The following is a 16,663-nucleotide window of genomic DNA, read 5'->3' on the forward strand; positions in this document are numbered from 1 at the left end:
TCTCTCCCTTGGCGAGTTTCTCTAGGTGAAAACCACATCTCCCATAGATGGACGATGGCGGCGTCCTTGATGTCGTGACCTCCGTGGGGGCATCGTTTTCAGAGTCTCGTCTTCTGGTGTTGTCGTAGGCTCAGCGGCAATCAGCCACGCATAGCTAAGATCATTTTGGTTGGTTCCTCTCTCAGTGGGTTGTGCTTATGTGGTTGGCATGTGGTTCTTGGTCGTGCACTTTGGTGCACTTCCGACCTCAATAGTTTTCTATCGCTTTTTCTTAATATATTCGGATGGCCTCCTTTGGCCTTCTCCGCGAAAAAGAAAAATAAACGAGCCAGAGAAACATAATTTAGGGCAGGACATTTATATTTCTACTCATAACGGTTTAAAAACCATGTCTGGAAATAAGAAAACAATTAAAAAGGCCTAGAATAATGTAAAATTAAGTTTGAAAATTTAAATTTTGGCCGTGTCTTATAAGCCACAAAACAAACATTGACGGTAATAGCATGCATTATGCATCCAGCATCCATATTTGAGATACTACTCTAAACTGACAAGGCATGCTAGAATGGTCCTAACATTTTCACACAAAAAGTGGTATTTTAGTCTGTGGGCAAACCCTAGAATCTAGGAAAAATTGGCTAATGATCTGAAAAAAAGTAGGTTGAAGCCTCTGCAGGCTACATATAAAATAAGGATTTTGTTGAGAGTGTAATCTCAACTACCACCTAGCATCATCTTCTCCCCAAAATTCTAAATGCAGCCAAGAAAATGCCACATTTCCTCTTCAGAATGTACTCAGGGTTGAGACAAAAACACTCGGTTTAATTTGGCTACTAATGAATCAATGTGGGCCCCACCCCCATCAGGGAAAAACAAGCAAATTCTGTGGGTGATCAGAGACATAATACAGCCACAACCATGGTATCTAATCAATAATAATGCAGCTACTCTATAGCATCTCACAACCTAATCCTCCCTAGCTACTGACAAAATTTGACAGATTTTTAACCTTGACAATTTTTTTCAGAGTTACTGTATGATTTCTTTTTCCCCTACCCATGTCCATGGAATTTTAGCCTTCCTCGTGAACTAGGACAAGCTGTCTGCAATGTCCCAATCTTGCTACTACATCCAGATGCTAATTAATAGTGGGGACATGGCAAATTTATATACACATATATATTTACACGAAATTTATTTACACACTTGAATATTTGGGGTCACATGACATGAGATGGTGCTGAAAATGTTGGGAGAGTGAACAAAAACCCAGGATTCAAGGGCCAATGTTTTGGAGTACCAAAACAGTGCCAATTCAACACGCATCGTCCCATGCCAAGATGCAAATTTCAGTAGTACCCCCAGGTCCCCCAATTGCTTGCTGCCCATTTGAAAACAAGGGAAGATGCCAAGATTTGGCCTGAACTCACACTAAGATCAAGGAGAGCAATATGGACCACTTCTTATCCTTGCTGCTCCTGCATTTGGTGATTCAGACAACATGACGAGCAAACGGTCCGCATCTGAAATCAAAGGATGAAATATAATGGAGTGCAGAAGTTAATATAATCAGGCATGTCAAATTTACATATTTGTTTTTAGATAATGTCAAACTTTCAGATGGAGTGAAAACAAATGGCAATCTGAAAGTTTTTATATATATATATGGAGCCTGAGTTTGTTGACAGTTCTTGTGATGGACTGAGACATAAAGAAATCTTCGAATACAAGCAAATAACAGATTATGGAGTTTGTAATTTGCAGAATTTGTACAATCGAATATCATAAAGAAATCTCAAATTCAGAATTGTACTTTGCAGAGAGAGCTTCAGTACCTCTTATGGAGTTTTGCTGATACAGTGCTCTTCAAACAAACATCAGCATGAACACGCAATGATGATAGCATCTAGTAACACTGATCATCAGGTTTCAACTTTCACCTGTAAGAACAAAACAAGAACCATGAACAATAACTTCTCAAGGAAATTATTAAAACGATTCACAGTTGGTCATGTTGAAATGTACTGTGACCGACGGTCCTGGATGTGGATGGAGCCGGTATACTGCATTTAAGGTTGTGCAAGCCATTCTGTCCAACATTTCCTGCAATGGACAATCGTACACAGTAAAAAAACCTGTCCTCCTACCTGAATTATAGGTTTCTTCGACATTCATTTATGGATTGCAAGCAAGCAGATGTGTGACACAGATCAAACAACCTCAGGACACATCATATCATCAAGTTTGCTACAGGACCCTGCATAAACCAGCCTTGAATTCAGGTTCCTCAGTCCCACATGAGAAAAAAAAAAGGAAAATAAAACAAAGTGAAGAAAGAGGAGGACATAATATGTATCCTAGCCAACATTGAAGTTGCAGCATTCAAGGATCAAGCCACAAGTATTGACTTAACACTCATCAGCATTTCAGACTAGTAGGCAAACCTAATGCACACAAGGTGATCAGAAATATATTCAGAAAAGCAACTAGCAAGTAAACAATAGTAATCAGCATTTGAGAGAAGACTATATATTAAGAGGTAGAGTGTTCTTCCAAGCTGCCCCCACTTTGGTGAAGCAAGGGGTTCAGAGACTATAGTGATGCTATCTACTCTGCCACTTAAGACCACTCAGTGATGTCTTCTTTGACCAATGCTTCTACACCTTCACAGAAGCAAGATGATAAATAAATGAAGCCTAAGTTTGGTCATGTCAATGTCTCAATGCAAGGGGCCCTTCACCATCTCTCCCTATTTCAATGAAAGCAGTGAACTGTGCCAATCACTAGGGGACACAATGGGCCTTTGCTTGTGAGATGAAGCAAAGCATTAGGAGGAGATCTTGTCCACTAATCCACTAAAGCCACACAGTGGCTAAACTCTACTAGTGCCAAACTTGGGCATGCTAGTTCTAGCACTAACTTAGCTTACCCTTTTTTGAATCACCAAAACACCAATGATATTATATATAGAGTATGAAATGAACTAGATTATGGAGCTAAGTACAAAAGGGGGCACAAAATCTTGTAGACCTATTTGTTTACCTTTTGTTTTCCAGGCCTATTTGGGGGTCAAGTCTTTCTGTCCAAAGAATAAGCAATTTCTTCTGAATCAACCAAGGAACCAACTCTACTGCTTCTAGCAGTAGACATAGTACCATTGCAGTGTAATGGACAACAATACCTCAAGGACAGGTTGATTGGATAGCTCAGGACAGATATTGTGCCACTATGTTACAAACATTTTGAACAAGACCTTCAACAGGAATTTGAGTGCAATTGAAACTATTTTGTAACTACTAACTGCATGTGATTTAATTCCCTCATAATTAAAAATGTACTTCCATGTTTCATTTACTCGAACCCAAACCTAACAGCGATTTATAGTTGATCACGAATAATTTTCCTTGATTATTAATTGATATTCCCGCAATTTATCCGTATAACTTTAACAAAGAAAATTGTCTGAAATTTGATGATTTTGCCAAGTTTCTGTCAAAATCCATCCACATCAGCTGCTTGACACTTCGACAGTACAGTATGGTATTTATATAAAATAAACAAAACCTTGCTCCAACCATCTAAAATGAAAGCTGTGTAGGCCCTTGGGAGGCTTTAAGTCATGCACTTATGTTGCCATCATTGATGAAAAGCTGGATAAGTCCCTGCACGTCGGCTAAGATTATCAGCCAGGCTTTATGCCAACCCAATCAGATTAAAGTGGCTAATCAAAAAGTCTAACCTTTTACAAGCTTTAACCTAACATTAGGACAGCTTCCCAATGTTTGACTGGTACAAGGGTTCAGTCAGTCAGCAACACCAAGAGGAGCACATGCAAGCACTCATGGGAGGCACTTATCTTGAGTTTCACAAGAAAATGTTACAATACCAACTGTTGTAATATGCTGGTTGGCAGATGAGACAATGAACCACAATGCAAAGGAAAAGACAGCCGACTAATAGCAAAAAAGGACTTACTATCTCAGAAAGCATATATGTAAGTGACATGATAATGAAGCAAATACATGTAGATAAGATAGTTATACAAAGGTTAATGTAGCAAATACATGTAGATAAGATAGTTATACAAAGGTTAATGTAGCAAATACATGTAGATAAGATAGTTATACAAAGGTTAAGTGGGAGGGACCACTAATATGTAGTGGTCTCACCATTTTGTTGGCACCAATTACCTGTAGTGTATCTGTGCATGCGATGTATTGTTTGTGATTTTGATTCTTATTTTGCAACCATAATAGAATGATCCATCCTTCAATGATTCAATCTTACCAGGCAATCAATAACAAATATGCAGTATATATGTACAAAGTTAATTTTAAAAGTTTCCTTGAAGGCATGATAAATGGGAAGAGCCAACAGGACGTTGTACTTGATTGAAACCATAGTATGTGCAAATCTTGTATAGAGAAGATTGTTCCAAAATAATCGAATAAATTCTTCAGGTTACAATCTTTTGCAGACAGAATAGTTGGTACAGGAGATGTGACCAATCAGAATACTGTAATCACATGGAAGTTTCTGTCCAATGTCTGTGGTCTTGAGATCGGTGGAAACTTGCTGGCAAGTGACGGTCTGCCCCATCAGGCTATCACTATACGGATTTCATACAGGTTTCAACTCTTAAGAGTAGGAAGGACATACAGAAACATCAGGAATTGAGTCAAGGATATAATGTGTTGAAATTGTAAGTATCTGGCAGAATTCTGAATAAACCAATGCCATGCTAGATAGAAACACTATTATCTGAAGCAAGTTTGGATTATGTGATTATGCCAATGTGAGGAGCCCAACTAGGCAGGAATCTCTGCTGTCTTTCTGGCACTACAACAAAACAATTTGAAGAATATATGTCAGCAACTCAGCATAAACTATAAGATAAATGATTACCACATTCCAAAATGACTTTTACAGCATTACCGTATGCAGAGAAGATTTTTACAGCACAAAATAAAAGGATGAAGCGAAAGATTCTCTCTTACAATATATTCGGGCTTCACTGAAATATCAAGTTCAGTTTCCATCATCATTTTCTTCAAGCAGGTACTCTTCTATTTGATCTCTGAAAAAAAATGCCATAAACAATTTAGCAAATCAGTGCACTGAAGGACTGAATAGGGCAGGACTTTAACAGATGAATGGGCCAACTGCACATACTACACATGGTCACGTTAAATCAAACATTATCAGACAAACAAGCTCCAATATCCAAAGGTTCAATGTTTTCATTTGCTAAACTACCAATAGCGCTCACTGTTTATAACAAGAAATGAAGTACTCCATAAAGAAACAGAAACCACTATCACCTTAGCAAGCTATGGCTGTCAGATATGGTATCCATTTTTCCAGTCCATAATTTTGGTAGTAGTGAAAAGAAATGTTCATTCAAGTTTTCACCGGCTGGTAGAATCTGGAAATAACAGCTTTGACAACAATGAGCAGTATAAAGATCAATTTTCTTCTGAGCCTTGTGTTTTGTGCTTTCCAAATTCTGGAGTTCTGATTCACTGAACGGACTTCCACACATCAGACAGAGAATCTCAGAAAAAGTGGACTCATCGCTATCAAACTTCTGGAATTTTGGACGTAGTCGCGATGGTAGGAAATCATGATAGCCATCTGCCGAGAATTTGTTAAAAGAGAAGGGCTTGAGCTTTTGCGCAGTTCTTACAATGGTATGCTCTCGAGAAGGGTTCTCTTCCTGCAGATGGTAATAATAGCTGTAAAGATGTGTTGTCCTCCAAACAATTAACAAAAATAACTGCTGAGCAAGGATGTAGTTCAACTAAGAATAGGTGAAGTGTAATTTGACATGTAGTAATTGGCATGATAGGACTGAACTTACCCGTAGTCGTTTAATAAAGGATGCAACTAAACTGTTGATGCCGTTCGAAGGCCTATCGAGATGTTGCTGTGTTTTTAAACTAAACACATTCAGTTAGAATCAATGGCATTTCAAGAAATAAACAAATAAGGTTTTTCCCCCTTCTCTTACCTATCTAGTTCACAGAGGAGAGTAAGCTCTTGGGCTAGGCAATCACGGAGTGGGAGAACAACAGGTATTTCCCACCGTGTATCAACATACTGGACATCAGCAGGTAAAGAGTAACCTTGCCCCTGGGTAGAGATATCAATTTCATAGTGCTCCTCTAATTTCCATCATGTTCTTTTCAAGAATTATGAATTGGTAACAAAGAACAGAATACAGAGAAAGCAGCACATGGTATACCTTCACAGTCGCGGACAGAACATGGCATGCTATTGCAGAAGCACATGATCCTAGCATGATCTTAGCGTACCCGTTTTCCATAGCAATCTGATCAACAACACATCAACATGAAACAATAGACATTAACTCATCCACTGATCAAAAAGCATAATACAAGAGCAAAAAAGCACACTGACGGACCTTTTGCAACGAAAGCATGCGTAAGCACCGAAGGAAATCCTCCCTCCCAGTGTCATCACCAATCATATCCACCGCCTCCCTCAACCTGCGTTCCCCATCCTCCGATTCGGTGGAGAACACATCCTCAAGACGCGCAATGTGCATCGCTTTAACGCCTGTTGACAAACTCGACACGATCGACCTGATATCTTCAATTGCCATCTCAATCTCGTCTCTCGGCTTCGAACAGAGAACACTTTCATCCACGAATGCCACCCCGACACCGAATACCGGTAAGGCTTGTGAATTGCTCACGTCCCAGCTCTCAATCGCCTTGCACCGCATCTCATGTATGAATTGCAGCGCTACCCTATAATTACATCACGTAGTAGTACAATTACACTTCCACTCTAATGATCATAAACACATGAAGATTCTATGCAAAGTACTATAATACAATAACACTTCCACTCTAATGATCATAAACACATGAAGATTCTATGCAAAGTACTATAATACAATAACACTTCCACTCTAATGATCATAAACACATGAAGAATTCTATGTAAAGTATAATACAATAACACTTCAAATCTAATGATCATAAACACGTGAAGAATTATATGCAAAGGAAGAGTAATAACTTTATGTAGCACAAAAGAAATGAAAATTAGGAAGGAAAAAAAAAAGAAGAGGGAAGCGAACCTGGAGGCGGGGCCGCCGGAGAAGGCGAGGAGGACGGAGTCGGTGGGGCGAACCATGGCGTTGCTCGTGACGGCGAGCTTGAACTTCCCGAGCAGGTTGGCCCGGAAGCACTCGCCGCACAGGCCGAGGCCTCCGGCGACGGCGACGGCAGCGGCGCCGCCGCCGCACTTGCCGCACTCGCGGGAGAGTGACAGGCGGCCTACCTTCTCCGCCGCCGCAGCAGCAGCATCCTCCACCGCGGCGGCGGAGGCGGAGGAGGAGCAGTGGGGCCCGCAGCCGGCGCCGCCGCAGGAGGAGGCGGCGGCGGCGGCCATGGTGTGGGTACGCGAGGCGGGTAAGCACGCGAGCGCGTAGGTTTAGTTTAGGGCTTTGGGATTCTATACTACTCCTCGAATTGGGCCTAGCTGGGCCGTCTCAGTCCAGGCCCAATGGGCTTTCACCTGGGCCGTCCCCTCGAATTAGGCCCATTTTTTTCCCTTTTGCTTTGAATATTTGAAATGAAACGCACCAGCTGGTGTTAGGTTTCAGTGTTTCATATTGATACAGTACTAGCACTTTGCTACGTTATATTTGGATGAATGTATGTTACATCTTTAAATAATGTAAAAGTAATGTGGAGATGACGATTTGACATTGTTTACGTATTAAGTTTTAAAAATACAACAAAATCATAAATTATACTATGTCATGCTAACATGATATTTAAAATAATCGATATAATAATTGTTAGTGAGTGATGATGTGACGTACTTGTATATGATTTAAAATACTATAGATAATACTTAACAGTGGATGACGATGTTGTACACTTGCATACTGAGTTTTAGAAGTTAGTGATACCAACTATATTAAAAGTATAAGGGTTGTTTAGATTAGTGTCATTTCAAACCATGTCTTTTTTAAAAAAATTGCCAAAGATATACATTTAGTTTTTTTACCAAACTTTGGTAAATATATAAGGAATCCTATCAAAATTTGGCAATATTACCCACTTACCAAAATTTTGACATTGCCAAAATTTGATAAGATTTATTTTGATAAAATAACAGCCAGTTAAGAAGAAGTTAGAAGATTATAATCATGTATAAGGCTATAATTAGAAAAAAGAGGAAAAAAACGTACTCAGGGTTCACAATCTCTGAATTTTGAACATCTCGAGCTGGCCCGAATGTAGATCTCAAATGTTTTTGTTTGATTATTTTTCAATTTCATTCAAAATTTGTCGAAATTCATCAAAATTAACAAAAAAAAAATCTACGTCTCATTGTGGCTTGAAATTCACTGGCCAATCGAGATTGTGAACCTTGTTGTCAGTTCGGTATGTTGGCTATTTACAAATTCATTTAAATCAGGTCAACTCCACGCATGAGCCAACATGAACAAGTAAATAAAATTGATAAAATAATAATTCTACGTGTGCTTAAGATCATGCTTCGAGGTGGAAACTGGAAATGAGATATTGAGACAATGGGACTTAAAAATTTGCTTCCAAAAAGAATCAAAAGCGACTAGATTTTGCATTGCTTACAAAATTCACAGCAAACATATAGTATCTTAATTTTACAAATTCTCTTCAAAAGTATATGTCTTTCATGAAGACAACAAAAAAATTGTCACATGCAAATTTGGGGGCAAATTGAACCGTCCCATGATGCAAGTGTAGTAGTGCACAATTAGCCTTGCTCGTCTTCAGTTCTTCACAAGTTTCAGGACCAGTTCCAGTTTGATACCGGTGTTACCTATGATCCTTCAGTAACTGATGACGAACTGGAACTATATAAGTAATTCCAGAATGGCTAATTTGTGTTGAATTCATTGCATGGTTAGTATGAACTCGTTGTGATTAACATGAACTGCATTGTCCAGTTGTGAGCTGAGACTTCTGAATCATGTATCAATGTTCAGATCGAGCCCAATGTTCATCCCGTTGTACGCAATTGGCGCATACATCCACATTTCATCGGAGCTGAGGAGCTGCAGGATTGGACAAAATATGATAAGTGGATCTTGTTACAGGATAATGGATGATATGAACTGAACTGTATTCTGTAGATGCTCACCTTGATCTGAAGCTGCAGGAACTTCACATAGTGGACTGCCTCCTCAAGCATGGTGCTGATATCAACCTACAAGATCAAGACAAGCATTGTTCTTTTAGCCATTTGGTTCAAGAATTCCATGTCATGTGAGTGTAATTGGTAGCACTTATGTTCAGAAGCTTACTTTGGTGCCATTGGGCACAAGGTTCTGAAGTGTCTTGAGCCTCTCATTGATCCTCTCTCTCCTTTTCTGATTAAGCAGAGAACTTATGTTAGCATTTTTTTTTCACATTCAGTTGTTGAAAAGATTATGTTTTCAGGAGATGATCATGTTCTAGTACCCTTGCATAGAGGCTCTGGGGATCAGTGGCTGCTCCGCGGCCAGCCCGGGATTTGCCTTTCGAAGTAGCACCAGCATCTGCAACCTCCTGGGATGAACTGGAATCATTGTCAGAAATGGAACAGCTCCCATTTGGGATGGCAACACTTGCATCCTTCTCCACAGTTTGCTTGGCCTTCTTCGCTCGCTTCGGTTCAGCCTTTCTCGCGCATTTTGAACCCTGCATTTCGATCATTCCAAGCGATTTTTACATTAGCACTCCAAACATCTTCCTGAAAGATAACAAGAGTGAAGAATGATCACTGATGAGCAAGGACTTACTCTTGTTTGGCCATCAAATTCTCCTTCTGCCGACTGTTTTCTCTTGTTAGTCCCACTAACCGAATCAAGATCCTCGTGGCCCAGCTCGCCATTACCGAATGAATCAAGGGAATGGTTTGGGATCACATTCAGAAACTCAGTTGCACCTTGCACCTGGACCATGCTCAGGTCATGTGGTGCAATGCTGGAGCTGACACCCAGGGCCTCATTTGAGTCACTGAAGCAGTATCCTTCATACTCAGATGGAGCAGGAATGCTACTAGCATTGCTGTTGCTGTATGCAGTGCTGCTAGCATTGCAGCTATAGTAGCATGGATTGGAAGATTGATCAAACCATGGGAGCTGCTCATGGCCTTCCTCCTCACCATGGATGGGGAATGCACTGAAGAGCTGCGCCATCATCTCCGACTCATCGCTGTGCGATGGCAAGTCGAAGACGGTCCAGCTCATATCGGCGATCAGTCCTCCACCCTCCATTCTGATGTGAATTCAGGACTTGGAGGTAGACAACTGAGATATGAATATATGATGTCTTTAGGAGTGTGGCTTGACTGTTGAGGTGCTTGCTGGATGATGACAATGGCACAACTGTTCAGGTGCTTATATACTGTTCAGAAACCAGAATTCAGAAATGTTGCAGGACACACATTATTTGCTAAAATTAAAAAATTGGAGGCTCAAGTGTATGGTGAAGATTAAAACAAGATTAGAAAATTTCAACTGCTAGTTGGTAGACAAGGACAGTGACTTATCCAACATTACAGTTATGTGGCCTGTCTGTGAAGGCTGGTTCAATGATTGGAGACATTTTACTAATCATTTGATTCATCAAGGACAGGCAAAGGAAGTAAAGAGTTTACCTCAGCATATAAAATTGTATAAAATGCAGAGAGTTGTGTTGGTTAAGGAGATGGAATAAATAAAGTTAGGAGATGCAGAGTGAGGCCTGCACGAACATGGAGGGAATCTCAACATTCTTAAGAACTCAATGAAGATATTACAGCGCCTCGGCGATATCGAGGCATGTTGCCTTCTTGGCTTCTCCTGTGGGCTGTTCATTCTGCCAGGCTCATTGATTCTGCAAACTTGCAAAGGATTCCATTTCCATAGAGTGGTTTTCTCATATATTTGTGTCATTAACATCTGAAACAATTAGACCAATCCAGTATACTTTATTAACTTAACCTGTGATAGAAACAAGATTATGAACACAGTTGAATCAATTTGGAATACAACAACAATGTACCTTGGGGAAATTCAACAGAACCCTTCCATAGGTTTATTATCAGATTATCTGTTAATTGTCACTTCTCTGAAGGTCAACCAGAGTAAGATCTGCTGCAAGATTACCAAATGACTGCATAGAACTCAAATAAGATCTTATATTACCATAATGGCACGTTTTAGGAATAAACGAGCATGTGCATCATCAAACAAAATGGAAAGCCACAATGCAGGTCTCCATTTAAGGTGTCAGGTTTGCGAAACACCCGACAAATCTGAGTCTGCTTGAGATCTGATGCTGATATCCCCCCAGCAGGAATATGATCTGCATATTATCCAGCAATTAAAGGCTGCACATGACTCAGATCCACCACAGTGCACAAATCTGGTGTATTTCTGTCATGTCCTCAAGAGGGACTTCCTGCCTCTCCTTGGTAAACAAGAACAGCTAAGATGCTGGCAATGAAAGTGATATAAAGGGAACAAGATAAGATTTGTTTATGGCGCCATTCTTACCCTTTAGCTGTATGAAAGGAGCATGTAAGCATCTGATGTTATGCGGCCAATTGCATGGTTATGTATTTTTCAAATGCCTAAACAACCAACCAGATATCATTAGTAGCACAAACAATGAACATAATATAAGATATCATTAGCATATAAACACTAATGTTTATTTTCTGACTTCACAACATTCAACTTCATAGTCTGGGAAAGCCAAATTGCTTCTGAGAGACTGAGACTAGTCCCTTTGGGACATCCTAAGAGATATTCTCTTCTTAGCATTTCTTTTTTGGGTTATAAATTAAGTGCACAAACTGGCCATGATAAATTATGCTGAGGAATAGCTGCATTCTAGTATGAGCATAATTGCTTGCATAGATAAACATACATATGCACTTCCATATCTACCATTGTTTCAGCCATGTATTTTTCTAACCTCCCTCAAAGTAAAGTCATATTTTCGACATTATTAAGAAAATAAAGAAGGAATATGCTGTGAAGATAAATTTCAAGAACAATTAAAGCACAGACATAACCAAAGCATTCGAAATCATTCATAGTTGTTGTTGGTTTGTATCCCTGTTCCTTGAAGAAAATTGTAGCAAACAGATGAAGTAACTGAGGAAGGCATCAAGTGACAGCATGACAATACTAAGTGCTCACAATCCACTGAATTCTAATATACCAAATATATTTCTATGCATAAAACAAAAGGAAGAAGACAAAACAAGTACTAGTTTTTTTCTGTCACTTTCAGTTGACAATGCTAACGCAAATCTTTACAATATTCTTGACTTTTATTGATTAGCTTACGCCAAATGTCAATATAATAAACTAAATTCTTCAACGGTGTATCCAAGCAAGTTATTGTCAAAAATAAATAAATATATTATGGAATTACACCCATGTGTAATTAGTAATCGAAGCTCTGTTCTCATGGTCAGGTAAACTAGTCAATTAGAGATGCTGCTGCTACTGAACTTGCATGTAGCTGCTTCCAAGATTTGCAGGCAGCATCACAAAGATATTTTCTGCAACTTGGATACATAGGCATCCATCTTCATCTAAGAAAGAAACATCAAGTCCTCATCACTTTACACCAAACAAAAAGCAACAGATGCCTCCCATCCCCCACTAACCACTATGAATAGTGCAACGGAAATAGGTCAAAGTAATAAGCAGATGAGACTTTCAAAAGAAGATGGAACAAGTCAGAAATTCTCGCGGAAAAATAATGGTACAAATTAGAAGTCAGATTATACACAATAGCTGAAGGTCAAAAATAAAGAAATAGGCAGCTATCCAATAAAAAAAAGGCAGGTACAAATCAATGTCTTCAATCTAGAACAATGTTCAAGTCAAACAAGACTCAGGGCATTTTTCAATCAGAATATCAAAAGAAGAAAGCATCAATCAGGTATTGCACTTAGATGCAGCTAGAGAAAAACCCTCAAATTAACAATCTCCACAATTCCAAACGGTAGTATATATAGCTTGGTATGAGTCTATGAGACCATACTTGTTCAAACAATACATACTATACACGAGGCATGCCCACATAGAAATGAAGTTTTATCATGTCAGATTGCTCATCACTCATCAGTGATAGGAAACCAAATATTTCACCAAACTGATAAACAAAACTAAATCATGACTGTTGAAGTAAATACGGTCACTGAACACTCGAGAACATTGTTGCCGGAGCAACTACTTTGTCTTCAGAAATTCAATTTTGACTGAGCTCTGAAAGATTTTAAAGTCACAAACTGGTACGAGTAACAATATAGCACGTCCACATGAAATCTTTAGTTGCCAGATGCAAACGCATTGTGCCGATCTAACATATGATCAGTGGCCACAGAAGATAAGATAGTGTCCAATTGTGTTTCAAAAAAAATGAAGTACCACAAACCACTGGGCACCTTGAATTGCCAGCATCATGATCTCCACAAGTCAATGCAGAAGTCCATGATCACAAATTGTCAGTGAAAGTTGTACAGGAAAGCAGGAATGCAATAGTGATAGCAAGCAGAACAACAAACTCCAAAATAGGTGATTCTCATTCCCCATGAATAATTGGCACTCCTTTAAAAAAAATTATGCCGTGTTTTGATGTATTACAAGGATCATTCAAGTCCGAATTCCCAAATAACTCATGTGCCTACAAATTTAAAGATGAGACTTTTATTGCAGAGCACTGGATAGAACAAGCTAATATTGTCACGACCGATATCTTAGTTGCTTCCAACATGCTTCGAGAAGGACACTGATATTAATAGGGACAACTTGAGAGGCCCTTAGTTGTTTCATTCCGCTTAGTCTGCCTTCACAAGGACAAAAACTGGCTTGTTCCCCAGCTTGTCCCGACCCTGAAAAAACATGGCATAGTTAGAGCACTGGATGTCATCTTAAGCCATGTTATTTCTAACCAAAGTTTTAATCTTGATCTAAATTCCTGGCAGTGACAAATGCAGATAATCCCAAAGTTTTTTAAAAATGAGATTTCGATCATGAAGAGCACATCTTTTGAATTATTCCAAAGTCTTTTCAATGAGTTTCTAGTCATGGTTTGTTAATACTTCCTTTCTTGTAGCTAATTTCAAATTTAATGTTAATCTTTGCATGAGTATTACCCAAAAAATAATGTACAGCCAAAAGGAAACTTCCTACAGTCGACGACTATATAACAGTCAAGCACTACCATGAAAAATCTCCTTATTCACATCTAACTAAAGCTTCTTTTTCTTTTCTTTGCTTGAGCATGCAGATCAATTACCCAACACATACCCACATGCTAACTTAATACACTGTTCTGTATAAGAGAATCAGAGATATTGATGCGTCAAAAGAATTATACCTTCAGTTCTGGTAGTTCAATGACACATGCGCACTCAACAACCTCTGCTCCAGCACGCTCTACAAAGAGTGAAGGTTAATTGAGTTAAGTAAACCATATCACAAATCATAGGAATAAATCCCAAAAGTATATTCAGAATGTTAAGGCATATTCCATTCAAATATATTAAAAAAAACAAAGAAAACATGAACAGCATAGCTAAATAAACATAAGTCCTTCGAAACATCAATTCCCTAAACTCCATATATATGCACTACAGCGAATTTATCTCAAAGTTTGGAAAATAAGTATTGGAGTCATATGGTTTTCAAATCTACAAGTACGAAAGTACAAATCGAATGGACCGGACATAAACTATATCTATTTTGTAGCTCAAGAAAAGGGGACTTTTTATGAATAGCATGTCTTATAAAATTTAAGTAGCTGAATTTAGGACATTATCTATAGTGTTCAAACTACAAAAACAAAGCTTAAACAGGACCTTACCAATAAGTTTAACGGCTGCAGATAAGGTTCCACCTGTAGCGATTAGATCATCAACAACAACGGCCCGGCCATTTGGCTCCACAGCTCCTACATGCATTTCTATTTTATCTGTACCATATTCCAAAGAATATTCTTCCGAGATCACCTCACCTAGTATAAACATGTAAGATTAGCCACCACATCTCTTAGGCAAAGGCATAGTTGTTCAATAACTGGAGGCAATGTATGCTAAATAACAAAAAGTTTAGTACATACCAGGTAACTTTTTTGGCTTCCTCAATGGAACAAATTTTGCACCTAGTGCTAAAGCAATGGGCGGACCAAAAATGAATCCTCTAGCTTCAACACCTGATATTTCACAACGAGGGAAATTATGAAAAGAAAATGTACAACAGAATATATGTGCATCTCAGTTGCATCATTTATAATTCTAACTTTTTAACCATGAATGCATGTAATGTCACAAAAGAAGTAGCACTTAATTTTACATTACCAGCAATTACAGTGATCCCTTTGTCCTTGTATCGCTCAACGAAGAGCTCGATCGTGTCACGAAATGCATCTGGCTTGAGAAGCATTGTTGTGATATCTTGAAACATAATCCCTACATAAAGAAACAGAAAGAAGAAAGGTTTTTATTTTATATCTGAAAACATGAAAAATATATTACACATAAAAATGTAGCGCATTTTTCATTTTTATTTCTATAGCTATGTTGAAAAACTAACATGTCATTTTAAAAGCATTCTGGCCAACATAACACTAACCCAAGTTCCATACAACACCCCACCCACCATAGAGAAAATCAATGTATGACCGTCTAGAGAGAACAAAAAAAAAGGGCATCGCACAAAACTAAGCTAACTAGCAAACAAGCAGCAGGACAAAACCTCCACTTGGATAAATAAAGATCTATATATAATCTATTAAACCAGGAAAAAAAACATTGTTAATTACTCCACTCAGACAGTTCATACTCAGTTACGAACTAACTACTGTTTAACCCTAAGTACAACCACACAATCTGCGTGCTTTAGACGACGATGAATAAATATCCCAGCGCAGAGCTGCTACACTCTCGTGAAATCCGAGATGAATATTTCACATGGCCGAAGCAAAAAGCGGGAGAGAGCGAGGGAGGTGGGGGCGGAACACCAGACCTGGCTTGGGGAAGTCGGGGATGACGCGGATGGTGGACGCGATCCGCGCCACGCGCGCCTCGAAGCCTCCTCCCCCTGCCGCCGCCGCCGCCATCACCGCCACGCCGCGATGCCCCCGCCGCTGCTTCCCGCCGAGGGATCCGAGCCGCACGCTCGCACTCGCGCTCCAGCCGCTCGACGCGGAGGCAAAGCAGCAGCAGCGCGTGGTCGGGAGGCGGCGGAGCAACGACGACGGCGGCGGCGGCGGCGAGGTCATCTGCTTCCGCTCCTCCGCTTCGCCTCGCCTTTTTATTGGCCGGAGCAAAAGCGGGTCAGCAACCGAGATTGCCACGCGGAGCAACCCGACCTCTTCTCACTGACGTGTGGGCCACGCTCTCGATGGGGCCCACGTGTCGGTGGGTGAGGGTAGGTTGGTGGGTGGGGTGCGAGAGAGAGAGGGCGTGGTTCATGATGCCTTCACCAACCCGGGGGGGTGTGTTGGATTGGGCCGACGACACGTGGGCCCAGGTGCGGGCCCACGGCGGTGTGGGTGGGGGGGGTGACATGTGGGGCCCAGGTGGAGGTGACAGCTGGGGCGGCTCGATTCTTGCGTGTGCGTCTTCCTTCCTTCCTTCCTGAGTTGGA

The 16,663-nt window shown here is 40.0% G+C and overlaps 3 protein-coding genes and 1 long non-coding RNA gene across 4 annotated transcripts; all 4 read right to left on the reverse strand.

The window, feature by feature from the left end:
• Nucleotides 1-1,144: 1,144 nt before the first annotated feature.
• LOC136354776 (uncharacterized) lies at nucleotides 1,145-2,582 on the reverse strand. Its single transcript, XR_010738525.1, has 4 exons — nucleotides 2,220-2,582; nucleotides 2,026-2,103; nucleotides 1,836-1,940; nucleotides 1,145-1,523 (listed from the first exon to the last, which is right to left on the reverse strand). It is a non-coding gene; the product is annotated as an uncharacterized lncRNA (long non-coding RNA).
• Nucleotides 2,583-4,335: 1,753 nt separating this feature from the next.
• On the reverse strand, nucleotides 4,336-7,454 carry LOC4352669 (cytoplasmic tRNA 2-thiolation protein 2-like). Its single transcript, NM_001423603.1, has 8 exons — nucleotides 7,109-7,454; nucleotides 6,425-6,773; nucleotides 6,245-6,331; nucleotides 6,011-6,132; nucleotides 5,861-5,939; nucleotides 5,322-5,716; nucleotides 4,998-5,077; nucleotides 4,336-4,839 (listed from the first exon to the last, which is right to left on the reverse strand). Exons 1-7 carry the CDS (start codon nucleotides 7,420-7,422, stop codon nucleotides 5,029-5,031), a joined length of 1,395 nt encoding a protein of 464 aa, NP_001410532.1. The 5' UTR covers nucleotides 7,423-7,454; the 3' UTR covers nucleotides 4,336-4,839; nucleotides 4,998-5,028.
• Nucleotides 7,455-8,585: 1,131 nt separating this feature from the next.
• LOC107276154 (transcription factor RSL2) lies at nucleotides 8,586-12,123 on the reverse strand. The gene is made up of 5 exons (XM_015764010.3): nucleotides 9,809-12,123; nucleotides 9,489-9,707; nucleotides 9,332-9,397; nucleotides 9,169-9,234; nucleotides 8,586-9,082 (listed from the first exon to the last, which is right to left on the reverse strand). Exons 1-5 carry the CDS (start codon nucleotides 10,283-10,285, stop codon nucleotides 8,996-8,998), a joined length of 915 nt encoding a protein of 304 aa, XP_015619496.1. The 5' UTR covers nucleotides 10,286-12,123; the 3' UTR covers nucleotides 8,586-8,995.
• A 1,452-nt stretch (nucleotides 12,124-13,575) lies between these two features.
• Nucleotides 13,576-16,359, reverse strand: LOC4352670 (adenine phosphoribosyltransferase 1). Its single transcript, XM_015765292.2, has 6 exons — nucleotides 16,040-16,359; nucleotides 15,373-15,483; nucleotides 15,135-15,227; nucleotides 14,880-15,029; nucleotides 14,394-14,452; nucleotides 13,576-13,905 (listed from the first exon to the last, which is right to left on the reverse strand). Exons 1-6 carry the CDS (start codon nucleotides 16,293-16,295, stop codon nucleotides 13,852-13,854), a joined length of 723 nt encoding a protein of 240 aa, XP_015620778.1. The 5' UTR covers nucleotides 16,296-16,359; the 3' UTR covers nucleotides 13,576-13,851.
• Nucleotides 16,360-16,663: the final 304 nt, after the last annotated feature.

The sequence above is a fragment of the Oryza sativa genome, chromosome 12 (genome assembly GCF_034140825.1).
Source record: "Oryza sativa Japonica Group chromosome 12, ASM3414082v1".
Taxonomy (NCBI): domain Eukaryota; kingdom Viridiplantae; phylum Streptophyta; class Magnoliopsida; order Poales; family Poaceae; genus Oryza; species Oryza sativa.

Coding starts and splice junctions, on each gene's coding strand:
- LOC4352669 (NM_001423603.1), bottom strand. CDS start 7,422: ATGGCCGCCGCCGCCGCCTCCTCCTGCGGCGGCGCCGGCTGCGGGCCC. Junction 6,774..7,108: donor TCCGGCGGCCCCGCCTCCAG/GTTCGCTTCCCT, acceptor ATGTAATTATAG/GGTAGCGCTGCAATTCATAC. Junction 5,078..5,321: donor GACAGCCATAGCTTGCTAAG/GTGATAGTGGTT, acceptor ATTTTTTTTCAG/AGATCAAATAGAAGAGTACC.
- LOC107276154 (XM_015764010.3), bottom strand. CDS start 10,285: ATGGAGGGTGGAGGACTGATCGCCGATATGAGCTGGACCGTCTTCGAC. Junction 9,398..9,488: donor CCCAGAGCCTCTATGCAAGG/GTACTAGAACAT, acceptor CTGCTTAATCAG/AAAAGGAGAGAGAGGATCAA. Junction 9,083..9,168: donor TCCTGCAGCTTCAGATCAAG/GTGAGCATCTAC, acceptor CCAATCCTGCAG/CTCCTCAGCTCCGATGAAAT.
- LOC4352670 (XM_015765292.2), bottom strand. CDS start 16,295: ATGACCTCGCCGCCGCCGCCGCCGTCGTCGTTGCTCCGCCGCCTCCCG. Junction 15,484..16,039: donor CCCCGACTTCCCCAAGCCAG/GTCTGGTGTTCC, acceptor TTCTTTATGTAG/GGATTATGTTTCAAGATATC. Junction 15,228..15,372: donor AGGGATCACTGTAATTGCTG/GTAATGTAAAAT, acceptor GTGAAATATCAG/GTGTTGAAGCTAGAGGATTC.